This window comes from Nerophis ophidion, linkage group LG06 (genome assembly GCF_033978795.1).
Source record: "Nerophis ophidion isolate RoL-2023_Sa linkage group LG06, RoL_Noph_v1.0, whole genome shotgun sequence".
NCBI classification, from domain to species: domain Eukaryota; kingdom Metazoa; phylum Chordata; class Actinopteri; order Syngnathiformes; family Syngnathidae; genus Nerophis; species Nerophis ophidion.
In genome coordinates this window covers 14,100,974-14,128,951 of record NC_084616.1, presented here as the reverse complement: position 1 = coordinate 14,128,951, position 27,978 = coordinate 14,100,974, and the positions used below count along the sequence as shown (strand labels likewise).

Genomic DNA, 27,978 nt, shown 5'->3' with positions numbered 1-27,978 from the left:
TGATGTGGAAGCAGATTTTTACGTGATAATATATCATATTGTTAGTGTTTATTACATTTGGCCTTCATATTTTGCTGTTTTTTTTTCACTTTATTGTTGTGTTTTGCTTGATTGTAAAAGATACACAACTATCGAGGAGCTGGTCTAAGAAGTAAAAGAGGAGCGACGTTCATACAAACCCCGTTTCCATATGAGTTGGGAAATTGTGTTTGATGTAAATATTAACAGAATACAATTATTTGCAAATCATTTTCACACCATATTCAGTTGAATATGCTACAAAGACAACATATTTGATGTTCAAACTGATAAACATTTTTTTTTGCAAATAACTTAGAATTTCATGGCTGCAACAAGCGCCAAAGTAAATGGGAAAGGGCATGTTCACCACTGTGTTACATCACCTTTTCTTTTAACAACATTCAATAAATATTTGGAAACTGAGGGAACTAATTGTTGAAAGTTTGAAAGTGGAATTGTTTCCCATTCTTGTTTTATGTAGAGCTTCAGTCCTTCAACAGTCCGGGGTCTCCGCTGTCGTATTTTACGCTTCATAATGCGCCACACATTTTCCATGGGAGACAGGTCTGGACTGCAGGGGGGCCAGGAGAGTACCCGCATTCTTTTTTTTTTACAAAGCCACGCTGTTGTAGCACGTGCTGAATGTGGCTTGGCATTGTCTTGCTGAAATAAGCAGGGGCGTCCATGAAAAAGACGGCGCTTAGATGGCAGCATATGTTGCTCCAAAACCCGTATGTACCTTTCAGCATTAATGGTGCCTTCACAGATTAAAAATAAAGTACCAATGATTGTCACACACATACTAGATGTGGCGAAATGATTCTCTGCATTTGACCCATCACCCTTGATCACCCCCTGGGAGGTGAGGGGAGCAGTGGGCAGCAGCGGTGCTGCGCCCGGGAATCATTTTTGGTGATTTAACCCCCAATTCCAACCCTTAATTCTGAGTTCCAAGCAGGGAGGTAATGGGTCCCATTTTTATAGTCTCGGCCGGGGTTTGAACTCACGACCTAGGTCACTGAGTAGGTTATTTGTAAGTTACCCATGTCTTGGGCACTAATGCACCCCCATACCATCACAGATGCTGGCTTTTGAACTTTGTGTCGATAACAGTCTTAATGGTTCGCTTCCCCTGTGGTCCGGATGACACGATGTCCAATATTTCCAAACAGAATTTGAAAAGTGGACTTGTCAGACCACAGAACGCTTTTCCACTCTGCATCTGTCCATCTTAGATGATCTCGGGCCTTGAGAAGCCGTTGCGGCGCTTCTGGATGTTGTTGATAAATGGCTTTCGCTCTGCATAGTAGAGCTTTAACTTGCATTTACAGATGTAGCGACAAACTGTATTTAGTGACAGTGGTTTTCTGAAGTGTTCCTGAGCCCATGTGGTGATATCCTTTTAGAGATTGATGTCTGTTTTTGATACAGTGCCATCTGAGGGATGGAAGGTCACGGTCATTCAATGTTGGTTTCCAGCCATGCCGCTTTCGTGGAGTGATTTCTCCAGATTCTCTGAACCTTTTGATGATATTACGGAACGTGGATGTTGAAATCCCTAAATTTCTTGCAATTGCACTTTGAGAAACGTTGTTCTTAAACTGTTTGACTATTTGCTCACGCAGTTGTGGACAAAGGGGTGTACCTCGCCCCATCATTTCTTGTGGAAGACTGAGCATTTTTTGGGAAGCTGTTTTTATACCCAATCATGGCACCCACCTGTTCCCAATTAGCCCGCACACCTGTGGGGTGTTCCAAATAAGTGTTTGATGAGCATTCCTCAACTTGATCAGTATTTTTTGCCACCTTTCCCAACTTCTTTGTCACGTGTTGCTGGCATCAAATTCTAAAGTTAATGATTATTTGCAAAAAAAAAAATGTTTATGAGTTTGAACAGCAATGTTGTCTTTGTAACATATTCAACTGAATATGGGTTGAAAGGGATTTGCAAATCATTGTATTCCGTTTATATTTACATCCAACACAATTTCCCAACTCATACGAAAAATAGGGTTTGTAGGGAAAAAAATGGTCTTTTCTGCAGTTGTGACGGGTGTTCAATCCAGCGTTGACCAGTCGTGACCCCTTCACACCCTGCAGGAAAAGTGTAAATCGCTACGGCGACGTAACAAGCAAGCACGCCGGCTATCTTGGCCCCGACACCGGCGACTATCAGCCGGCGCCGGGGGTCTGCAGCAGGTTTGATAAGGACGGATGGGCGGATTCCCGGAGACTCCGGTCCAGCTAAGTCCCTATATATAGGGCGGCAGTTAGCATGTTGTCATCTCGGCGGTCTTACCTCGCTCAAACAACACAAATAACAACCGCATAGTCTCCTTTAGGTACAACCACGGCGGATTCAGCAGCTGTGGCTGTAAGCAACCTCCTGCTGCAGTTAAAAAAAATAAATGAATGACTTCCACAAAATGGAAGTATCCTGCAGCTTTATCTAGTGAAAGTTGGTGTGCGAGTTAGTTAAATTAGAACACGTTTTTTCTGCTTTGAGTGTTTCAGAGTTGGACATGTGTTTTACTGAGGTGGCTAACTATGATGCGTGCAGTTTATCAAAGCAACAAACAAACAATCGGAAATCCTGGAATGCCCTCCCGGTAACAGTTCGAGATGCCACCTCAGTAGAAGCATTTAAGTCTCACCTTAAAACTCATTTTTATACTCTAGCATTTCAATAGACTCCCTTTTTAGACCAGTTGATCTGCCGTTTCTTTTCTTTTTCTTCTATGTCCCACTCTCCCTTGTGGAGGGGGTCCGGTCCGATCCGGTGGCCATGTACTGCTTGCCTGTGTATCGGCTGGGGACATCTCTGCGCTGCTGATCCGCCTCCGCTTGGGATGGTTTCCTGCTGGCTCCGCTGTGAACGGGACTCTCGCTGCTGTGTTGGATCCGCTTTGGACTGGACTCTCGCGACTGTGTTGGATCCATTATGGATTGAACTTTCACAGTATCATGTTAGACCCGCTCGACATCCATTGCTTTCCTCCTCTCCAAGGTTCTCATAGTCATTATTGTCACCGATGTCCCACTGGGTGTGAGTTTTCCTTGCCCTTATGTGGGCCTACCGAGGATGTCGTAGTGGTTTAGATAGTAGATTAGATTAGATTAGATAGTACTTTATTTATTCCGTCAGGAGAGTTCCTTCAGGAAAATTAAAATTTTCAGCACAATCCCATCCAAGATCAGACAAACATTACAGGGAGACAGAACAGGATCGCTGACGGGTCTGCCGGCTTCCAGCGCCCCTTATAAAAAAAGATGATATACAGGTAAACGGGAGGGAGGGGGGGGAGAAAAGAATAAAAGATTAAAATAAAATAAAATAAAAATCGGTCTTAGCCTGGGCCCTGGAGTGGGGGTGCAGACTGAGGCCAAGGGGAAAAAAAAAACAACGACTCATAGCCATAGTACACATCCCTCTTACATGTGTGTAAGAGGGAAACATCAAACATCAAAGAACACAGAGGACATCAAGGAACACAGAGTTTGTGCAGCCCTTTGAGACACTAGTGATTTAGGGCTATATAAGTAAACATTGATTGATGGATTGAAGTAATGCACGCATTCATTTATCTTCTCCCGCTTATCCGAGGTTGGGTCGCGGGGGCAGCAGCCTAAGCAGGGAAGCCCAGACTTCCCTTCCCTCCAGCCACTTCGTCCAGCTCCTCCCGGCGGGGTCCCGAAGCGTTCTCAGGCCAGCCGGGAGTCATAGTGTCCTGGGTCTTCCTTGAGGCCTCTAAAGAGAACCTGTCAGTGGAATCTGGACGCTGTGAATCCTTTGGAACGTGGCGTAAAAATGTCATGATGGCAGCAGTTTAACCCTGGAACAGACTACTAATATTTCCATCAGTTCTGAATGGTTAAGCATGAGTTGGGCCCTGTTATTAGCCGTCACCTGCAGAAAAACCTCATCTTCTTCTTCTCCTTCTTCTTCTGGTTCCCGTGGCCCCGCTCTGAGTTACGGCGCGGTGCATTGTTATCGCGGCTGTCATCAGCAACAATGAGAAACAGTGTGTGTTCCACAGTGGGGGGAGGGCGCGCTCACAAGGAAGGAGGCAAACAACAGCCAGCTGCCGCCGAAGAAGAAGCAAACAAGAAAGGAAGAGAGCGAGGGAAGGAAAAGTTCAAATGGCCGATGGGAGGGAAGATAAATTGCGCGGACTTCGTGTTCCGTAAACAACGTTCATACACGTGCGTTGTTGTTTTTTTTTTAAGTCAATCAAGTCTTTATGAGTGCATCACCCTGGAACAAAGATTTAAGCCACGCCCACCCAGGCTGCACGTTGCCGTGGTTACCCAGCACCGGGACTGGGGGCATGTTGAGCAACATGTGATGATGAAGATGCCATAAGAGAGGAAGAGGATTGATCCGTCTTTGTCATTTTCAGTCCTCTTTTGTTTTTTTTGGAAGGAATTCAGTGAACAAAACAAATGTCTATGCATAAAACTTGTATGTTAATACTCACTAAACTTAGTGGGATCCATCCATCCATTTTCTACCGCTTATTCCCTTTGGGGTCGCGGGGGGCGCTGGTGCCTATCTCAGCTACAATCGGGTGGAAGGCGCTGTACACCCTGGACAAGTCTCCACCTCATCGCAGACTTAGTGGGATTAAATACTTAATATTAATGAAAAAATGTCATTGTAATAATCACTGTAAAATTTACCCTCCAAAAATGTTTTCTAAAAAATATTTTGTTTTATTTTCTATAAATCATTATTCTGTTTATTTATTATTATTTTTTACATAGCTTTACATAGACACCACATTCATGTCACAAAATCCGACAAACATGTTAAAAGTTATTTGTACAAATAAACAATTGTGTATAAAAGAAATGTATGTTAATTGCCACTAAACTTAATATGATAAAATAATCTGGCCAAATTAAACTAATAAAAAATGTAATTGTAATATTTTGTCTTCAAAATATTTTTCTTATTTACTCTACCCCCAAAAAAATTTTCGAAAAAATATTTGAATTTGTTTTATTTTGAATAATTGATCATTCATTAATTAATTATTGCATTTTTTATTTTATTTTTCATTTTTACATTATTTTACATAGACACCACATTAATATCACTAAAGCCTACAAACCTGTTTAAAGTTATTTGTACAAATAAACAATTGTGTATAAAAGAAATGTATGTTAATTGCCACTAAACTTAATAGGAAAATAATTGTTTTGATTTTTAAAAGTCCCCAAATAATAAAAAAAAAGTCACAAAATAATGGGAAAAAAATTAAGTTGTAGTTATTAAGTATCTGTAATATTCATAATTTTCTATTTGTAATAGTCATTTTTAGGAAATATTTTTTTTTCAACAATGAAGTTGTATTTGATTTTGAAAATGCTTTGATAATTAAAAAAAAATCTAATTTTATTGGCATAGAAGCGCAAAAAATAAAAAAAGTACAAATTTGTAAAAAAAATAACAAATATAATAAAAACATTTGTATTGTTGTTTGCATGCTGTTAGCCATGCAAACAACTTAATATGATAAAAATAATCTTTCATCCATCCATTTCCTACCGCTTATTCCCTTTTGGGGTCGCGGGGGGCGCTGGCGCCTATGTCAGCTACAATCGGGCGGAAGGCGGGGTACACCCTGGACAAGTTGCTCCCTCATCGCAGGGCCTAAAAATAATCTTACCAAGTTAAAAATTCTTGTTCAAAATATTGTTTTTATTTACTCTCAAAAAGGTAATTTCTATAAAATATTTGAATAATTGATAATTTAATAATTCATTATCCCGCGACCCCAAAGAGAATAAGCGGTAGGAAATGGATGGATGGATGGATGGATAATTCATTATTGTTTTTGTTATAGTTTTACATAGACACCACATACACATCACTAAAGCCTACAAACCTTTTCAAAGTTATGTGCATAAATAAACAATTGTGTATAAAAGCACTTTATTGCTTATTAAGATAAAATACACTTACCAAATTAAACTCATTAAAAATGTCATTGTCATTTTTTGTCTTCAAAAAAATTGTCGCATATATTCTCAGAAATGTTTTTTCTATAAAATAGAATAATTGATCATTCAATTATTCATTATTTAATTTTTCTTTTTACATAGTTTTACATAGACACCACATACACGTCACTAAAGCCTACAAACCTGTTCAAAGTCCATCCATCCATCCATTTCCTACCGCTTGTCCCTTTTGGGGTCGCGGCGGAAGACGGTATACACCCTGGACAAGTCGCCCCCTCATCGAAGGGCCCTGTTCAAATTTCTGTGTATATATAAACAATTGTGTATAAAAGCACTGTATTGCTTACTAGGATAACAAATAATCTTACCAAAATAAAGTAATTAAAAATGTCATTGTAATATTTTGTCTTCAAAATATTTTTTTTTATTTACACTCCCCAAATTTTTTTTTGTACAGAATATTTGAATTTGTTTTATGTCTTTCGAATAATTGATAATTCAATAATCTATTGCATTTTTTTTATTTTTACTTAGCTTCACATTGACACCACATTTATGTCACTGAAGCTTACAAACCTGTTCAAAATTGTTTTGTTTTTTTAAAGTTTTAAATATATATGCGACTATTTAAAGATAGTTTTGTGGAACCAACACAACATGTGTGCGTTTAAGTTGCTGTAAAAAAAGACACTGTAGTAAATACTAACACGTTGTATCATGAATTGTTTTCAGGTTGTTGAATTCAAAACCTGACGCAATACGCTTTTAGCCCTCTAGATGGCAGCAAACGCGCTATCACTGCACCACCGCAGAAGCAGAAGCCCGCGCGTTGCATGCTGGGAGTTAATATGAACCACAATGGCGGTCAGACTAAACCTGGCCTCACAAACTGTGATATTCTTTTATTTCTTGACTTTATTGACTTTACTTTTACGGCAAAGTTGTCGGGCGGCCGCGGGGGCTCTCCAGTGGGATGAACGTGGTTACGTCTTGTACTGTCCTTGCATGGGTAACAAACACTCGTATTCTCGCCTTTAAATGACATTAATCGTCGTTCTAGTGAATTCACCGCCATTGTTCGTGTTTCACTCATTAAAACGTAAATAAGAAATAAAACATGTTTGTCTTTTCTCAGGTCGCTTTGGGAACCAAGCAGACCACTTCCTGGGTTCTCTGGCCTTTGCGAAGATGTTAAACCGAACCTTGGCGGTCCCTCCTTGGATTGTGTACCGTCATCACACGCCTCCTTACACCAATGTAACTACACACATATTTACCTACTACTTTATTTACTTACCTAACTACTTTTTTGCCTGTTAACCTTCTTGCCTACCAACATATTCACCTGCTTACTTATCTACCTACTAACTTACTTACCTAATATTTACTACCTACTCATCTATTTACCTGCTTACTTATTTCCCTACTAACTTACTTACCTAATATTTACTACCTACTCACCTATTTATCTGCTTACTTGTCTACCTACTAACTTACTTACCTAATATTTACTACCTACTCACCTATTCACCTGCTTACTTATCTACCTACTAACTTACTTACCTAATATTTACTACCTACTCATCTATTTACCTGCTTACTTATTTCCCTACTAACTTACTTACCTAATATTTACTACCTACTCAGCTATTTACCTGCTTACTTGTCTACCTACTAACTTACTTACCTAATATTTACTACCTACTCACCAATTTACCTACTTACTTATATACCTACTAACTTACTTACCTAATATTTACTACCTACTCACCTATTTACCTGCTTACTTATTTACCTACTAACTTACTTACCTAATATTTACTGCCTACTCACCTATTTACCTGCTTACTTATTTACTACCTACTCACCTATTTACCTACTTACTTATATACCTACTAACTTACTTACCTAATATTTACTCCCTACTCACCTATTTACCTGCTTACTTATTCACCTACTAACTTACTTACCTAATATTTACTGCCTACTCACCTATTTACCTGCTTACTTATTTACCTACTAACTTACCTACCTAATATTTACTACCTACCCACCTATTTACCTGCTTACCTATTTACCTACTTACTGGGGCGGCATAGCTCGGTTGGTAGAGTGGCCGTGCCAGCAACTCGAGGGTTGCAGGTTCGATTCCCGCTTCCGCCATTCTAGTCACTGCCGTTGTGTCCTTGGGCAAGACACTTTACCCACCTGCTCCCAGTGCCACCCACACTGGTTTAAATGTAACTTAGATATTGGGTTTCACTATGTAAAGCGCTTTGAGTCACTCGAGAAAAGCGCCATATAAATACAATTCACTAATTTACTTACCCATCTACTTATTTACCTACGTACCTGTTAACTTACTTACCTGCTTACTTATTTTCCTACTAACTTACTTACTTAATATTTACTACCTACACACCTATTTACCTGCTGGCTTATTTACCTAGATACCTATTTACCTACTTACCTGCCTACTTATTTGTCTACTAACTTACTTACTTAATATTTACTACCTACAAACCTATTTACCTGCTTGCTAATTTACCTACTTATTACTTACCCACCGACTTATTTACCTACTTACCTGCCTACTTATTTACCTGTTAACTTACTTACCTGCTTACTTATCTACCTACACACCTATTTACCTGTTTACTTATTTACCTACTTAGCTGCCTACTTATTTACCTACTTAACCTTCTTACTTATTTACCTGTTTTATTTATTTACCTGTTTTCATAACATGGTCACTACTGCCTACTTTCTCTTGTTATATAGTTATTTTACTGTTATATTTTTATTGTTATTGTTGCTTTTTATTTTTTATTCCCATTGTAATATTTCTCTATTTTGTTTCCATTTAAACCCCCGTTATTTACTTTTTTTTTTAAAATTGATCTCAACCCTGTACACTGCTGCTGGAATTTTAATTTTCCTGAAGGAACTCTCCTGAAGGAATCAATAAAGTACTACCTATATATCTATCCATCTATCCATCCATCCATCCATCCATCCATCCATCCATCCATCCATCCATCCATCCATCCATCCATCCATCCATCCATCCATCCATCCATCTATTTACCTACTTGCATGCTTACTTATCTACCTACTAACTTACTTACCTCTTATTTACTACCTGCACACCTATTTACCTGCTTACTTATTTACCTACATAGCTGCCTACTTATTTACCTACTTACCTGCTTACTTTTCTACCTACGAACTTACTTACCTAATATTTACTACCTCCACACCTATTTATCTGTTAACTTATTCACTTACTTACTAATTTACTTACCCATCTACTTATTTACCTGTTAACATACTTACCTACCAACACATTTACCTACTTGCCTGCTTACCTATCTACCTACTAACTTACTTACCTAATATTTACTACCCACACACCTATTTACCTTCTTACTTATTTACCTTGTAACTCATTCATTTAACCATTTACTTATTTACCTACTTACTAATTTACTTACCCATTTACTTTTTTACCTGTTAACTAAATTGCCTACCAACATATTTGCCTACTTACCTGCTTACTTATCAACCTACTAACATACTTGCCTAATATTTACTACCTACACACCTGCTTACCCATTTATCTACTTACTAATTTACTTGCCAGCTACTTATTTACCTGTTAACTTACTTATCTACCAACATATATACCTACTAACTTACTTACCTAATATTTACTACCTACACACCTATTTACCGGCTTACTAATTTACCTACTTACTAATTTATTTGCCCATCTACTTATTTACCTGTTAACTTACTTACCTACCAACATATATACCTACTTACCTGCTTACTTATCTACCTATTACTTACGTACCTAATATTTACTACTTACACACCTATATACCTGCTTACTTATTTACCTACTTACCTGCCTACTTATTTACCTGTTAACTTACTTACCTGCTTGCTTATCTATCTACTAACTTACTCACCTAATATTTACTACCTACACCTATACATGGACTTGATCATAAACAATTGAAGGATGCAAAGTGATATACATGGTTGTTGTTTACCACCATGAATATTGTTTGCATTGCTGTTTAGCTAGGGAGTACTATCTTGCTATTCAGAATACAATCATAATTTAATGAAGCGTTGATTTTTACAATGGTAAAGTTACGATTTAAGTTATGTAAAAAGTCAAAGTATTGTTTAAAAAATAAATTTTACAACAACAGAGTCAAGACATTTTTTTTACAATTTTGCATGAATTCGTTTTTAATGTTTTAGAAACAACATTGCAACATCGTGGGAAAACAGAATGAAATCATAATATACGAAGAAAAAAATTATACAATTTTTCTAGAGTATACAGTATACAGTCATAATTTTAATAGAATATAGTTGCTGTAGTTTAATATTAAAAAGTCAAGTTATTTCACAAGAATAAAGGTGCTTAGATTTTTATATAGTCACATTGTAAAAAAATATTTTACAAGAATAAAGTAATTGATTTAAAAAAGGGATAATTTTGCTAGAAAAAGTTGTAATCAAACAAAAATAATTGCTTTGATTTTTACAAATTCTCCAAATGATAAAAATTGAATTGAATTATATAGCACTTTTCTCTAGTGACTCAAAGCGCTTTACATAGTGAAACCCAATATCTAAGTTACATTTAAACCAGTGTGGGTGGCACTGGGAGCAGGTGGGTAAAGGGTCTTGCCCAAGGACACAACGGCAGTGACTAGGATGGCGGGAGCGGGAATTGAACCTGCAACCCTCAAGTTGCTGGCACGGCCACTCTACCAACCGAGCTATGCCGGTTTTTAGTTATTTTTTATCTTTTTTTCCAAATAGTTCAAGAAAGACCACTACAAATGAGCAATGACCGTAGTCATTTTACAAAAATAAGTCACGATATAATGGGAAAAAATAAAGTTGTAGTTAATAAGTATCTGTAATATTCATAATTTCTATTTGTAATAGTCATAATTTTTTTTTCAACAATGACGTAATTTATTTTGAAAATTATTTGATGGTTTAAAAAATGTGTAATTTTATTGGCATAGAAGCACAAAAAAGAAAAAAGGCAGCATTTAAAATAAATGACAAATATAATCAAAACTTTTGTGTTGTTGCTGTTTAGTCGGGAGTACTATCTTATGTTGAGTGCATGTAAACACAATGCTTGCTTGCAGGACTATATACAACTGAATCCCGTCACAACCCATTGCATTTTCCATCCTTTTCGCAGGTCCACGTCCCATACAGGGACTTCTTCAAACTGGAGGCCTTGTCCGCCTACCATCGCGTGGTGGCTTTGGAGGACTTCATGAGGGAGCTGGCAGACCAACACTGGCCTCCAGGACACAGGAAGGCCTACTGCTTCGAGGCGGCTGCTCAGCGGAGTGCCGACAAGCGCTCCTGTCCCATGAAGGTGAGGGTCCGCCGCCATGGTCAACTCAGTTATCCTGGGGGCCACACTTTCATTATGGCTCATTTTTTTGTAATATTGTCCAAATAGAGCGCTGCCATGTCTGTACCTTCCAAAATAGATAATAGTAACCAGGGCAACATTTCACACATAAGAAATATGTCAAAGATCCTCAATATGAGTGCTCTGATGCTTTTAAGGATCTATTGCAAAAATACTAGTCAAAGATCCTCTATATCAGTGGTTCTCAAATGGGGGTACACGTACCCCTAGGGGTACTTGAAGGTATGCCAAGGGGTACGTGAGATAATTTAAAAATATTCTAAACATAGCAACAATTCAAAACTTCTTTATAAATATATTAATTGAATAATACTTCAACAAAATATGAATGTAAGTTCATAAACTGTGAAAAGAAATGCAACAATGCAATATTCAGTGTTGACAGCTAAATATTTTGTGGACACGTTCCATAAATATTGATGTTAAAGATTTCTTTTTTGTGAAGAAATGTTTAGAATTAAGTTCATGAATTCAGATGTATCTCTATTACAATCCCCAAAGAGGGCAATTTAAGTTGATTACTTCTATGTGTAGAAATCTTTATTTATAATTGAATCACTTGTTTATTTTTCAACAAGATGTTTAGTTATTTTTATATATTTTTTTTCTCCAAATAGTTCAAGAAAGACCACTACAAATGAACAATATTTTGCTCTGTTATACAATTTAATAAATCACAAACTGATGACATAGTGCTGTATTTTACTTCTGTATCTCTTTTTTTTCAACCAAAAATGCTTCGCTCTGATTAGGGGGTACTTGAATTAAAAAAAAATTCTCAGGGGGTACATCACTGAAAAAAGGTTGAGAACCACTGCTCTATATAACAGAAGCGCTCCTCTGTTTTTAATGACATAGTGCAAAAATGCTTATCAAAGAATCCATAACAGGATTGCTTTGCTGTTTTTAGAAATCTGCTTCAAGAATGCTAGTCAAATATATTTTATTTAACAGGACTGTTCTGCTGTTTTTAGGAATTGTACTGCAGTAAGGCATGACAGGAGCGCTCCTGCTCATTTTAATGAACTCCTGCAAAAATGCTAGTCAAAGATCGTCTCTAAACAAGAGTGCTCGCTGTAAAGATGCTAGTAATTAGGACTGTGAATCTTTGAGTGTCCCACGATTCGATTCAATATCGATTCTTGGGGTCGCGATTCGATTACATATCGAATTTTTTTCGATTCAACGCGATTCTCTATTCAAAAACGATATTTTTCCGATTCAAAACGATTCTGTATTCATTCAATACATAGGATTTCAGCAGGATCTACCCCAGTCTGCTGACATGCTAGCAGGGTAGTAGATTTAAAAAAAAAAAAAAAAAAAAAGCTTTTATAATTTTAAAGGACAATGTTTTATCAACTGATTGCAATAATGTAAATTTGTTTTAACTATTAAACGAACCAAAAATACGACTTATTTAATCTTTGTGAAAACATTGGACACAGTGTGTTGTCAAGCTTATAAGATGCGATGCAAGTATAAGCCACTGTGACACTATTGTTCTTTTTAAAAACATTTTTTTATAAATGTGAATTGTGAATTATATTTATATAGCGCTTTTCTCTAGTGACTCAAAGCGCTTTACATAGTGAAACCCAATATCTAAGTTACATTTAAACCAGTGTGGGTGGCACTGGGAGCAGGTGGGTAAAGTGTCTTGCCCTAGGACACAACGGCAGCGACTTGGATGGCGGAAGCGGGAATCGAACCCTCAAGTTGCTGGCACAGCCGCTCTACCAACTGAGCTATGCCGCCCCAATGTCTAATAATAACGTCAGTGAGGGATTTTTAATCACCTCTATGCTGAAATTATAACTAATTTTGATACTGTTGTTGATAATATTCATTTTAGTTTCACTACTTTTGGTTCGTTCTGTGTCGTGTTTGTGTCTCCTCTCAATTGCTCTGTTTATTGCAGTTCTGAGTGTTGCTGGGTCAGGTTTGGTTTTGGAATTGGATTGCATTGTTATGGTATTGCTGTGTATTATTTTGTTGTATTGATAAAAAAAAAAAAAGAATTGATTCTGAATCGCACAACATGAGAATTGCGATTCGTATTCAGATCGATTTTTTTCCCACACCCCTGATAGTAATAGATCCCACACTTACCAACATTGAGACCTCAGAATTAAGGAGATATTCAAAAGGCCCAGAAGCTGCTGAACAATTTAATCTTAAAATACGGGACAACTCTGTAATATAAGCGACGGATGGCAACCCTATACACTCACCCTTCACTATTAGAGTAGCCTTTGTTCTGCCATTTGCGTACTGGCACGCGATCTCTGAATCCGGGAACGTTTCCTTCACGAATTTGTTGAAAACGTCTGCAAATGAGAACGGGATGATGTTTGTAGCTATCGGCATAGCCATCTTTGTCTCGGTATAAGTTACACCCTCGGGTCTCCATTTAGCAAGGTGGCCCATAATACTAGGCTGTGACCGGTGCTGCGTTCCCGCAGCCTAGGGCTGGATGATATGGCCTTTTAATAATATCTCGTTTAGGCCATGTCACGATACACGATATATATCTCCATATTTTGCCTTAACCTTGAATGAACACTTCCAGCCATCCATTTTCTACCGCTTATTCCCTTTGGGGCTGCGCTTGTGCCTATGCATATAATCACAGCAGTATGATGATTCTGTGTCTACATTAAAACATTCTTCTTCATACTGAGTTAATATATGCTCATTTTAAACTTTGATGCAGAGAGGGAAATAACAACTATGTCAATTGACCAAAACTGCATTTATTAAATAGTTATTAAGCAGTGGCACAAACATCCATGTAAATCCCAAAACAGAAAGTGCAAGATTGTTAGAAACATTTTAAAACAAGCTATGAGTGCACGTTTGTGCATGATGTCACAAAGATGAAAAGCAACACTAAATTAAACTGCACTTTTTGTATAGAACGCCAATACAATAGGTTAAAACAAGTAAAGTGCACTTTTGTGCATGATGTCACACAAGATATTTTATTAACTGTCAAATAAAAATGAGCTGTATAATAGGAAATCAAATATTGTTCGTCCTTCGCTGTGTGGTAGGTTACTGCGGACATTATCTCCTTTTTTCATACAGTGTTGATGTGGAAATGGTTGCCCCGGCATTTTGTTGGTGTGGCACCGAACGGAAATGTTGACATGCGGAGTTTCAAGCACTCTTCATTCTCTAGCACAATGGTGTCCAAAGTGCAGCCCGGTGGCCATTTGCGGCCCGCAGGTAATTTTTTAACGGCCCTAAGCACATTCTAAAAATACGATTAAAAAAAAAAAATAAAAAACTGAAAAAGTGTTATACAAGAGTAAAATGTGACAAGAAAATGTTGCAATATTTACTTTAATAACACAAAAGCTGCCAAGCAGGCTGTTATTTTCTTTAAAAATGTTTTTTTTTTATCAAAATCAATGTCACAATAAATATTCCACTTTGAGACATTTTTGGGGGAAAATGTTGCATATTTTGTGTTTGCCATATAAAAAACAAATATGTTGTTTTTTTCTAAAGAAGGGCCTAATGAGAACAAACAAAAAACATAAACAATAAAAGTTATAATTGACAGATGGATCTGAAGTTGATCTCAAGACGATTGTGTTTAAAGTAAACAGTAAAAAAAAGTTGTTTTTTTTAATGAGTAGGACCCTTTTGGATCCCCAATAATTTTGGTAGGATTTTTTTGTGTGTGTCATTGCTCAAAACATAATAACAAATTAAAATCAATGTTATGTGTTGACATTTTTAAGGCTCCAAGTATTCTATAATCTCAAATATTCCACTTTAAAATTTTATTGGGGGAAACTTTTGCATATTTTATGTTTTTTTTTCCATAGCAAAACAGGGTTTTCTTTGACAAAAAGCGCACACAACCTAATGTTGATCTAGAGATTTAAACCTTGAATAACAATAATACAAAATAATGACACATTTTAAATATTTTTTTGACCGAAATATTGTGGGGGTCCCTGGGACCAAGCCTGAGTGGAGGCCTAAATACATATATTGTATTGGTTTTTTAAAATAAAAGAATATCAAAATGGCCGCTGCTTGCGTTGATTTTTCAGTGTGCGGCCCTCAGTGGAAAAAGTTTGGACACCCCTGCTCTAGCAGGTGACTTTTCAAATGATGCTACATATTAGCAGTAATGCTACTTTTTGTAGCAACGCTTTTGCCCCACACTGCGTGAGAATTTATACTCGAATATCACGATATAGTCATTTTCTATATCGCACAGAGACATATATCAAGGAGATCGATATATCGCCCAGCCCTATCGCCAACGGAACTTTCGCCGTGTCCCACTAAACACCAATAAGCTTGTTAATAGATGTATATTACATCTCTTTGTTATAGTACATGGGACAATGCACATTAATGGACATAAACAATGTTAATGTGACAGACTTGGGAACCCTGCTCTATACAACAGGATTGCTCTGCTGTTTCTACCAATTTGCTGCAAAAATGCTGGTGAAGATCCTCTATAGAACAGGAGCGCTCTTCTGTTATTAGGAATCCGCTGCAAAAATGTTTTACATGTGGAAGTGAATTGGCGGGTGGGATGTTACTAACGGGCGGGATTTGTCCCATGGGTCCAGTTAAATGGGACTAATGTCAACTCGGTCTTGAACGTTGTGAAATGCTGCCCTCTTGTGGTCCAGTTGTCAAATGACACAGACAGCTAATTTTCAGGCGTCTTCCTGGCTCTGTCACAATCAGTGTTGGGTTAGTTACTGAAAACCAGTCACTAGTTAAGTTAAAGTACCAATGATTGTCACACACACAGTAGGTGCGGTGAAATGTGTCCTTTGCATTTGACCCATCCCCTTGAGCAGCCTCTGGGAGGTGAGGGGAGCAGTGGGCAGCAGCAGTGCTGCGCCCGGGAATCATTTATGGTGATTTAACCCCAAATTCCAACCCTTGATGCTGAGTGCCAAGCAGGGAGGCAACAGGTCCCATGGCGGACACTCTAACCACTAGGCCACTGAGTAGGCGTTACAGTTACTAGTTACTTTATTTCAAAAGTAACTCAGTTACTAACACCTAAAAGTAATGCGTTACTGTAAAAGTAAATTTTTAGTTACCCTTTTAAAAAAAACAAATTTTAAGCTGCCATTAATGTCCTTTTAGCCTTAATTTTTTGCATTGGAGAATAATACAATCTGTTGATCAACTTGAGGAATGTGGTCCACATGCAACACACAAAGACAAATTTATGTTTCAAAGGGCCAATTCATTTCAGGCCAAAACCATTTTAAATAGCTGCAACAAAACATACGTAAGTAACAAACAGCATAATAACAACATAGCTGTAAACCTGGCTTCAACCAAGGAAGGCACACATGACATGATTATATGTTATGTCACAATATACAGCACACATACTGCTATACACATGCCTAACCAGGCCTTTTTCTCTCTCAAGGAATTATGAAATACAATCATGTCTTCAGTGAAGCCCAGAACACCCTACGTATTTCCCTAGTTTTAGTTTAGAGAAAAGGAAAGATTGGCCTGGCCCACTAGGATCCCTCCTGATGTTTGTGAAGTTTATAGTCTATACATTTAGAGTGATGTGGAAATCAAACGCTCTAGAAGTCTGGAATGAAAGAGCAACAGTAACTAAGAAAATTGACAGAGCTCATCATTCAGTGCTGAATGATGAGCAGAGGCAGAGTTTGATGTGTCTTCTTTAGCTTGCTTTCAATGTTTATGTACTCACTGTCCACTGTGTCCAGGTACGTGGAAAATGTTTTCCGTGCCATTTGCTGTTTGACGGCGGTATCATGCTAATTAGCTGCCTGAAAGCGGGTGACCCCACTGCATGTCTTCTAGCACATACGCTGCAATGGCTCTATCAATGTTGTCCTGGCTAGCAGTACCCCCGTCAAAATCTTTAGGTGTAAGTGTGTCTCTCTTTACTAGCTTCGTCGAAGCATGTTGTGTTTGTAGCTTTTTCAGCAGATTTGAATTGCTGTTTGTGGCAGTAGATGGAATCTTTGATCCAAGACACATCTTACATTTAACTAAAATGTTCTTTTCTTTGTGCTGGACAAAAGAAAAAGTAGTGATTAGGATAGGTAGGTAGGTCTTTATTGTCATTGCAACAAGTACAACAACATTTTTGTTTACAGCACAAACCCGTTTAAGATTAGACAAACAAACAGGGTTACAGAACAGGAACGCTGATGGGTCGCCACGAGGCGCCCCATAAAAGATGGGAAAAGGTAAAACGCTGGGGAAGAAGATGAGTAAAAAAATAGAAGGGTGGTCCAGTCTGGAGTGGGAAAAAACCTCAGTCTAATGCACACTTAAACACGTTACATTTAATCACGACAAACTCGCAACAGAGGGGCGGGGAGTTAGGACCCTGGAAGGCGACTGCTGCTTTGAAGCGCTGCCATCCGACCATCACCCCGAGGGGAAAAAGCGGTGGTGAAGGCGTGGGGGTGAGGTGTGTATGCATGTATGCCCAATTGTCTTGGGTGTGATGATGTAATGTTCTTTAGACTGAGGCCGATCTGCAAAAATTCGACTCCAGGTGTCGTTGAGGAGGGAGGGAGGTCAAAAGCGTCTTATCATTGAGGTGTTTTCAGAACAGCCTGGCCCTGTTTCCACAGCGTCAAGGCCGTTCGAGGGAGTCAAATCGAAGATTAGGATGATTGTTTTACCCGAGCAGACAAAAACCAAGAAATGAGTGATTGCTCTGATGTGCTTGAATGATTCTGCTTCTTTCAGGACGGGAACCCGTTCGGTCCGTTCTGGGATTACGCCGGCGTGGAATTTGACGAGTCGGTTCTTTTTAGTGGAATTTCCTTCAGTAGCTACCACCGGCAACAGTGGATGAGGACGTGAGATTAAATCCTTTTATTCACCTTTTAAAAGCGCCACTAAAGAAAGTAATCACGGGTTGTGTGTGTCAGTTTCCCCCCTGACAAGCACCCGGTCCTGGCCATGCCCGGAGCGCCGGCCCAGTTCCCGGTGGTGGAGGACCACGTGGGTCTGCAGCGCTACGTGGTGTGGTCGGACAACATGGTGGAGGAGGGTCAGCGGCACATTGCTGCCCTGCTGACCAGACCGTATGTCGGCATCCACTTGAGGATCGGCAGCGACTGGGTGAGATGTCGTCAGAGAGGGGCGTCGCCTCCCGTAACGATCGCCTTCCATGTTGACACGCCTTGTTCTCCGTGCAGCAAAACGCGTGTGAAGTGCTAAAGAGCGACGACGTGGGGCCGCACTTCATGGCTTCCCCGCAGTGCGTGGGCTACAGCCGACAGACGGCGCTGCCTCTCACCGCCGCCATGTGTTTGCCCGACCTGGCCGAGATCCGCCGCGCTGTCAAGCTGTGGGTGAAGAAGACCTCGGCTCGCTCCGTCTACATCGCCACCGACTCCGAGTCCCACAGCGGCGAAATCGAGAAACTCTTTAAAGGCAAGGTGAGGGAGGTCACGTCTCAACACCATGATGCATTCATGATCATAACATTTAGTCCATACTATAAAAATATCATTAATGAATAATGTTTGGAGGAAGTCTTGCAGCACGACGCCATCGGAATAAAACTAAATTATTAGAACGTTTAATAACGTATTTCCCAGACCTTAAGGCATACCGAATTATAAGGCGCACTGCCAATGAATGGTGTATTTTTTATCTTATTTTCATATATAAGGCGCATTAAAGGAGTCATATTTATTTACATTTATAAATGTAAAAGACTTCCTTGTAGTCTACATAACATGTAACGGTGGTTCTTTGGTCAAAATGTTGCACAGACCATCTTCAAATCGCTTTCTGATAGTCACTTCAAGGTGCGCCTTTTTTGTGGGCGGTCTTATTTACGTAGCTCACCTTCGGCAGCCTCTTCTCCCCGTCATCTTTGTTTTAGCGGTGTAGCGTGCAAGGATGACGGTGTAGCGTGCAAGGATGAGAGTGGAAGAAGTGTCAAAAAGATGGAGCTAACTCTTTTAATGACATACAGACTTAACTTCAATCAATAACAGAGCAGCATCTTCTCATCCGGAAAAAACACCATCCGTGAAAAAAATGTCAGACCGGAACGCTTTAATAACTAAAGTTCCTCGGGTGAACGGAGCAGGATCTCCTCATCCGTGGCTCACTAGTGCAACAACAATGCCGGAAATGTGTCCCGTGAAAAACCGTCCAACCGGAACTCTCTAATAACTAAAGTTCCTTGGGTGAATAATGTAAACTCACTACACCGGTATGTTTTAGCGCTTTTCATGGCGAGTTTACTGACAGATATAAGTAAGAACTTTACACTACTTTATATTACAAAATGGCAACAGCGGAGGATGAAGGTCCCATAACAAGAAGATCGAGAAAAAGTAGAACCATATCGACTACGGTGTCTTCACGGACTACAAAGGTGGATGCACGCACTTTTTCAAGACTTATGCAGATCCCAAATGCAGATCAGCAGGTACCAGAACGTAAGAAAAGTTGTTTATGCATAATATTGCGAAACAAAACGCCAGATAATGTCTTACCTTATACACACACCATAATAATACTCCTATGTTGAAGCACAGTACAGTCCATCAAGTGGTGTGGCTTCATAGCTAACCAAAGTCAAAACATTTAGATAGATTTTTGAGCGCCGTGTGTAATGTTATATATTTTCAATGGAACTCATAAAATGTTGGTGTTGTTTGCTTCAGTCATATTGCAGACTACACATGTATCTCTTATGTTTGACTGCCATCTACTGGCCACACTTATCATTTCACCATGTACCAAATAAAATAACTTTGAGGTCGGTAAGCAAAACCAGAATTTTCCCGTGCATTAGGCGCATCGGGTTGTAAGGCTCACCGTTGAATTTTGAGGGGAAAAAAGGATTTTAAGTGCGCCATATAGTCCTGAAAATACGGTATATTTACAAAAATTGGCATAATGTATTGTCCTTTTTTACAGGAATAAAGACATAAGTGTTAAGTTATAAAACTAGGCATATATATATTTTTTTAAATATTTTGAGACTACATTCATAATTTAATAAAGCACTGATTTTACAAGGGTAAAGTTATGATTGAAGTTACTTAAAAATGTTGGTTTTAACAAATTAATTTTTACAAGAACATTTATACACTTTTGCAGGAATACATTTCAAAAAAGAAAAAAGGTTACATTTTTCAAAAATATAACAAAAACATTTGGATAGATGTTGGAAAATCCACAAAATCTTTCAAAAGATGTTTTATAGGCCGTATCCTCGCTTATTCGCTGTGTGTAACGACGTTCACTGCCAGAGGAACTTTTTTACAGGAATATACGTAAGCCTTAAGTCATGAAAATAGTCATATATTTTTTGATATTTTGAAATATAATCATAATTTACTAAAGCATTGATTCTACAAGGCTAAAGTTATGATTTAAGTTGTATAAAAAGTCACAGGATTGTTAAAAAACGTCATTTTTACAAAAACATATATTAGAGACCATTTTTTTTACAATTTTGCAGGAATACATTTTTAATGTTTTTTCTTACAGGAAGGAAGTCATAATATACGAAGAAAAAAATTATACAATTTTACTAGAATTATATGTAATTTGAGTATCCAGTCATAATTTTAATAGAATGTTTAAAAAGTCATTTTACAAGAATTAAGGTGTTTAGATTTTTTATAGTCACAATGTTGGAAAAATATATATATATTACAAAAATAAAGTAATAATTTGATTTAAAAAATTATTATATTACAAGAATAAAGTAATTTGGTAAAAAAAAGGATAAAGTTGCAATTAAAAATAGTTGTAATCAATCAAAAATTTAAAGGTCTTTTGTTTAGATTTTTTAAAAGTGACAAAAATAATAAAAATGGCCGTAGTAATATTTTGAGAATGTGTCATCATTTTTAGGATTTTTTTTTCAACAATGAAGTTGTAATATTTTGATCTTGAAAATACTTTGATATTTAAAAAATGCTGCAATTTTATTAGAATAGAATATGTAATTTGAGTATACGGGAATATTTTAATAGAATGTTGTTGCTGTAGTTTAAAATTAAAAAGACAAGTTATTTTAGATTGTTGTGTAGTCACAATATTGGAAAAAAAACAATAATTTTACAAGAATAAAGTCATGTTTTTTTTAGAAAAGGGATCATTTTACTAGAATAATGTTGCACTATATGAAATTTGAGTATACAGTCATAATTGTAATATAATATTTACCGTAGTGTAATTTGAAAAATACATTTTACAAGAATACAGGTTTTTACATTTTTTTATAGTCACAATGTTGTAAAAAAAATAAAGTAATAATTTGATTAAAAAAAAGGCTCATTTTACTAAAATAAAGTTGCAATTAAAAAAAGTTGTAATCAATCAAAAAATTAAAGGTCTTTTGTGTAGATTTTTTAAAAGTGACAAAACAATAAAAAATTGCCATTGTCGTTTTACAAAAGTAAAGTCACAATACAATAGGGGGAAAATTAAGTTGTAGTTAATTATTTGTAATATTTTGAGTACGATTCATTTTTTTTTATGTTTTAAGAAAAAAAGTTGTAACATCGTGGGAAAAAGTAGTCTTTTTACAAGATTGAAGTCACAATATACCAAGAAAAAAATTAGACAATTTTACTATAATAATATGTGATTTAATTATACAGTCATAATTTTAATAGAACCAAGAAAAAAATTATACAATTTTACTAGAATAAAATGTAATTTAATTATACAGTCATCATTTTAATAGAATATAGTTGCTGTAGTTTAATTTTAAAAAGACAAGTTTTTTTTACAAGAATAAAGGTGTTTAGATTGTCACACAGCGCAATGTTGAAAAAAAAATATTTTACAAGAATAAAGTAATAATTTGATTTAAAAAAGGATAATTTTACTAGAATAAAGTTGCAATTAAAAAAAGTTTTAATCCATCAAAAATGTAAAGGTCTTTTGTTTAGATTTTTTAAAAGTAACAAAATAATAAAAATTCCCGTAATAATATTTTGAGTGTCATAATTTTTAGGATTTTTTTTTTTCAACAATGAAGTTGTAATATTTTGATCTTGAAAATACCTTGATATTTAAAAAATGCTATAATTTTATTAGAATAAAATAATATGTAATTTGGGTATCAGTCATAATTTTAATGGAATGTAGTTGCTGTAGTTTACATTTAAAAAGACAAGTTATTTTACAAGAATAAAGGTGTTTAAATTGTTGTATAGTCACAATACACTATAATTTTACGAGAATAAAGTCATATTTTTTTTTAAAAAGGAATCATTTTGCTAGAATAATGTTGCACTATATGTAATTTGAGTATACAGTCATAATTTTAATAGAATACTTACCGTAGTTTAATTTAAAAAAATACATTTTACAAGAATAAAGGTGTTTGGATTTTTTTATAGTCACAATGTTGTAAAAAAAATATTTTACAAGAACAAAGTAATAATTTGATTAAAAAAAAGGCTCATTTTATTAAAATAAAGTTGCAATTAAAAAAGTTTTAATCCATCAAAAATGTAAAGGTCTTTTGTTTAGATTTTTTAAAAGTAACAAAATAATAAAAATTCCCGTAATAATATTTTGAGTGTCATCATTTTTAGGATTTTTTTTTTTCAACAATGAAGTTGTAATATTTTGATCTTGAAAATACCTTGATATTTAAAAAATGCTATAATTTTATTAGAATAAAATAATATGTAATTTGGGTATCAGTCATAATTTTAATGGAATGTAGTTGCTGTAGTTTACATTTAAAAAGACAAGTTATTTTACAAGAATAAAGGTGTTTAAATTGTTGTATAGTCACAATACACTATAATTTTACGAGAATAAAGTCATATTTTTTTTTAAAAAGGAATCATTTTGCTAGAATAATGTTGCACTATATGTAATTTGAGTATACAGTCATAATTTTAATAGAATACTTACCGTAGTTTAATTTAAAAAAATACATTTTACAAGAATAAAGGTGTTTGGATTTTTTTATAGTCACAATGTTGTAAAAAAAATATTTTACAAGAACAAAGTAATAATTTGATTAAAAAAAAGGCTCATTTTATTAAAATAAAGTTGCAATTAAAAAAGTTTTAATCAATCAAAAATTTAAAGGTCTTTTGTTTAGATTTTTTAAAAGTAACAAAATAATAAAAAAAATTCCAAAGTCGTTTTACAAAAATAAAGTCACAATAGGGGAAAAATTAAGTTGTAGTTAATTATTTGTAATATTTTGAGTACGATTCATATTTTTAATGTTTTAAGAAAAAAAGTTGCAACATCGTGGAAAAAAAAGTAGTCTTTTTACAAGAATGAAGTCACAATATACCAAGAAAAAAACTAGACAATTTTACTAGAATAATATGTGATTTAATTATACAGTCATAATTTTAATAGAATATAGTTGCTGTAGTTTAATTTTAAAAAGATTTTAAATTTTTTTTTACAAGAATAAAGGTGTTTAGATTGTTGTAGTCACAATGTTGTAAAAAAAATATTTTAAAAGAATAAAGTCATTTTTTTTAAAAAGAGATCATTTTACTAGAATAATGTTGCACTATATGTAATTTGAGTATACAGTCATCATTTTAATATAATATTTACCGTAGTTTAATTTTAAAAATACATTTTACAAGAATGAAGGTGTTTAGAGTTTTTTATAGTCAGTGTTTTAAAAATTATATTTTACAAGAATGACGTAATAATTTGATTTAAAAAAAAAGGCTCATTTTACTAAAATAAAGTTGCAATTAAAAACAGTTTTAATCAATCAAAAATTTAAAGGTTTTTTGTTTAGATTTTTTAAAAGTGACAAAATAATAAAAAAAATTGCCATAGTCATTTTGCAAAAATAAAGTCACAATACAATAGGGGGAAAATTAAGTTGTAGTTAATTATCTGTAATATTTTGAGTACGATTCATATTTTTTATGTTTTAAGAAAAAATTTGCAACATTGTTGGAAAAAAGTAGTCTTTTTACAAGAATGAAGTCACAATATACCAAGAAAAAAATTAGACAATTTTACTGGAATAATATGATTTAATTATACAGTCATAATTTTAATAGAACCAAGAAAAAAATTATACAATTTTACTACAATAATATGTAATTTAATTATACAGTCATAATTTTTTATAGAATGTAGTTGCTGTAGTTTAATTTTAAAAAGACACGTTTTTTTTACAAGAATAAAGGTGTTTAGTTTGTTGTAGTCACATTATTGTAAAAAAAAAAATATTTCAAGAATAAAGTCATAATTTTTTTTTAAAAAAGGATAATTTTTCTACAATAAAGTTGGATTTAAAAAAATTTGTAAACAAACAAAAATAAAGGTCTTTTGATTTGATTTTCAAAAAGTGACACAATAATAAAAATGACAGTTGTTTTACAAAAATAAAGTCACAATATAATGGGAAAAAGTTAAGTTGTATTTGTTAAGAATTTGTCTTATTTTGAGAACACGTCATCATTTTTAGGATTTTTTTTTCCAACAATGAAGTGGAATCAAGAATCGTTAGAGCGGAAATCAGATTAAAATTGAATCGCGAATGTTTCACATCCTAAGAAGTTGTAATATTTTGTCCAGTAAGTTATATTGCAAGACAAAAATCCATATTGTACAATAATAAAGTTTGAAAACATTTTGAGACAAATGACAGAATATTAGGTAAAAAACGCATTTGACAAGAATAAAGTTTGAATAAATATCTGTCATTTATTGATTTCTGGGCGTGTGCCAATAAATTGACCCCAATAAAGTCATGTGGCAGAAGTAAAGTTACATTAAAATGTGATGACAGATGTTTTGGGGGATGTTGTCTGCAGGTAAAAGTGCTGAGCTTGCATCCTGACTGGGCCCAGACGGACCTTTACATCCTGGGCCAGGCCGACCACTTCATCGGAAACTGTGTCTCCTCCTTTTCTGCCTTCGTCAAGAGAGAGAGGGACGCCCACGGCCTTCCCTCCTCCTTTTTTGGCATGGACCAGCCAGGGACGGCCGCCAGAACCGCACCAGACTCAGAACGGGTACGAAAGCACCACTCGGACACACTCAGGTTTAACAGAAGCGAACTTTAACCTCTTCTCACGAGGGAAAGACGGGACTGTAAGCGGGGACACGTGACCTCTGTTAGGACGCCGATAGACAATATTTGGATTCTATGAAGTTCTTGATGTCTTTGAGAAAGATGGCAGCCTTTTTAAATGACCTACACTACCAGTAAACAGTCGCTGATTCAGCATTTTTGTACTTTACACATTCTCCTCCGTAGTGCTAGAACTTTTAGCTCTTTCACAATAAACATATATTTGGATATTTCAACAATCAACAAGTATTGCAGTCATTTGCCTGTTTACACACAGTGTGGACACCCGCACAGCCAGATGGAATATAGGAGATGTAAGGATAGGACAAATCAAAGTGTGAGGGTGAAGCGATCAGAGCCAGGTGCATTAATCACACACCTGCTCTCAATCTGTGCATCGTCTCCTGCTGTATAAAAGAGGAGAAGGAGGAGCAATCGGGGCGAAAAACGGAGGAGAAACAGCAACAGACGACGACAAAAGAGAGACCAGACCAGAGATGAACCTGCGAGGAAGACGCAGTTACCGGCGACCGAAAGGAGAGCCGAGACAAGCAGCAAAGGAGGTCGACCGACTGGAAATCAGCGCGACCGACTGAGACACAAGAACGTTTATAGAAACAATAAACACGAGTCAAACCTGTTAGTATGTGTCTTGCATCGATGGTCCATGTAACCTGCATGATGGCAACTGGAGATCTGTCACAGATACATACTTACATATATATACACACAGATACATACTTACATATATACACATAGATACATACTTACATATATACACATAGATACATACTTATATACACATAGATACATACTTACATATATACACATAGATACATACTTACATATATACACATAGATACATACTTATATACACATAGATACATACTTACATATATACACATAGATACATACATACTTATATACACATAGATACATACTTACATATATACACATAGATACATACATAAATATATACACAGATACATACATACTTATATACACATAGATATATACTTACATATATACACATAGATACACATAGATACATACATAAATATATACACATAGATACATATATACACATAGATACTTACATATATACACATAGATACATACATACACAGATACATACATACTTATATACACATAGAAACATACATACATATAAACAAATATACACAGATACATACATAAATATATACGCAAAGATGCATACATACATATATACACAGATACATACATACACACAAATATATACAAATATATACATACATTCACATATACACATATATATATACATACATACATACATATATATATACACAGCTACATACATACATATATATATATACACAGATACATACATTCACATATACACAGATGCATACATACATATATATACATAGATACATACACACAAATACATACATATATACACATACATCGATACACATATAAATACATACATAGATATATACACATAGATACATACATTCACATATACACATATATATACACAGATACATACATACATATAAACACAGATACATACATACATATATATATATATACACATAGATACATACATACATTCACATATACACATATATATACATCATATATATATATATATACACAGATACATACATACATACATATATATATATATATATACACAGATACATACATATATACAAATAGATACATACATTCACATATACACATATATATACATACATATATATATATATATACACAGATACATACATACATATATATATATACACAGATACATACATATATACACATAGATACATACATACATACACATATACACATATATATACATACATATATATATATATATATATATATACATACACACAGATACATACAAACATGCATATATACAAATAGATACATACATAAATATGTACACATAGATACATACATACTTATATACACATAGAAACATACATACATATAAACAAATATACACAGATACATACATAAATATACACATATACATACATACATATATATACACATAGATACATATATACACATAGATACATACAAACATGCATATATACACATAGATACATACAAATATGCATATATACACATAGATACATACATACATATATACACATAGATACATACAAACATGCATATATACACATAGTTACATACATAAATATGTACACATAGATACATACATACATACAGATATACACAGATACATAAATACATTCATATATACACATAGATACATACATACATACACAGATACATACAAACATGCATATATTCACATAGATACATACATAAATATGTACACATAGATACATACATACTTATATACACATAGAAACATACATACATATAAACAAATATACACAGATACATACATAAATATACACATATACATACATAC

The 27,978-nt window shown here is 35.2% G+C and overlaps 1 protein-coding gene across 1 annotated transcript; it reads left to right on the top strand.

Moving 5' to 3' along the window:
* The first annotated feature begins 6,793 nt into the window (after window positions 1–6,793).
* Window positions 6,794–26,226, top strand: pofut1 (protein O-fucosyltransferase 1). The gene is made up of 8 exons (XM_061902715.1): window positions 6,794–6,997; window positions 7,124–7,245; window positions 11,231–11,413; window positions 18,218–18,330; window positions 18,403–18,595; window positions 18,673–18,915; window positions 25,279–25,479; window positions 25,957–26,226. The coding sequence occupies exons 1-8, from the start codon at window positions 6,847–6,849 to the stop codon at window positions 26,209–26,211; spliced, it is 1,461 nt and encodes a 486-aa protein (XP_061758699.1). The 5' UTR covers window positions 6,794–6,846; the 3' UTR covers window positions 26,212–26,226.
* Window positions 26,227–27,978: the final 1,752 nt, after the last annotated feature.

Bases quoted from the DNA above. Each gene is read 5' to 3' on its own strand.
- pofut1 (XM_061902715.1), top strand. From the start codon at position 6,847: ATGGCGGTCAGACTAAACCTGGCCTCACAAACTGTGATATTCTTTTAT. The intron at 18,331-18,402 runs GTGAGATTAAAT...TGTGTGTGTCAG, and splicing joins CGGCAACAGTGGATGAGGAC to TTTCCCCCCTGACAAGCACC. The intron at 18,916-25,278 runs GTGAGGGAGGTC...TGTTGTCTGCAG, and splicing joins AGAAACTCTTTAAAGGCAAG to GTAAAAGTGCTGAGCTTGCA.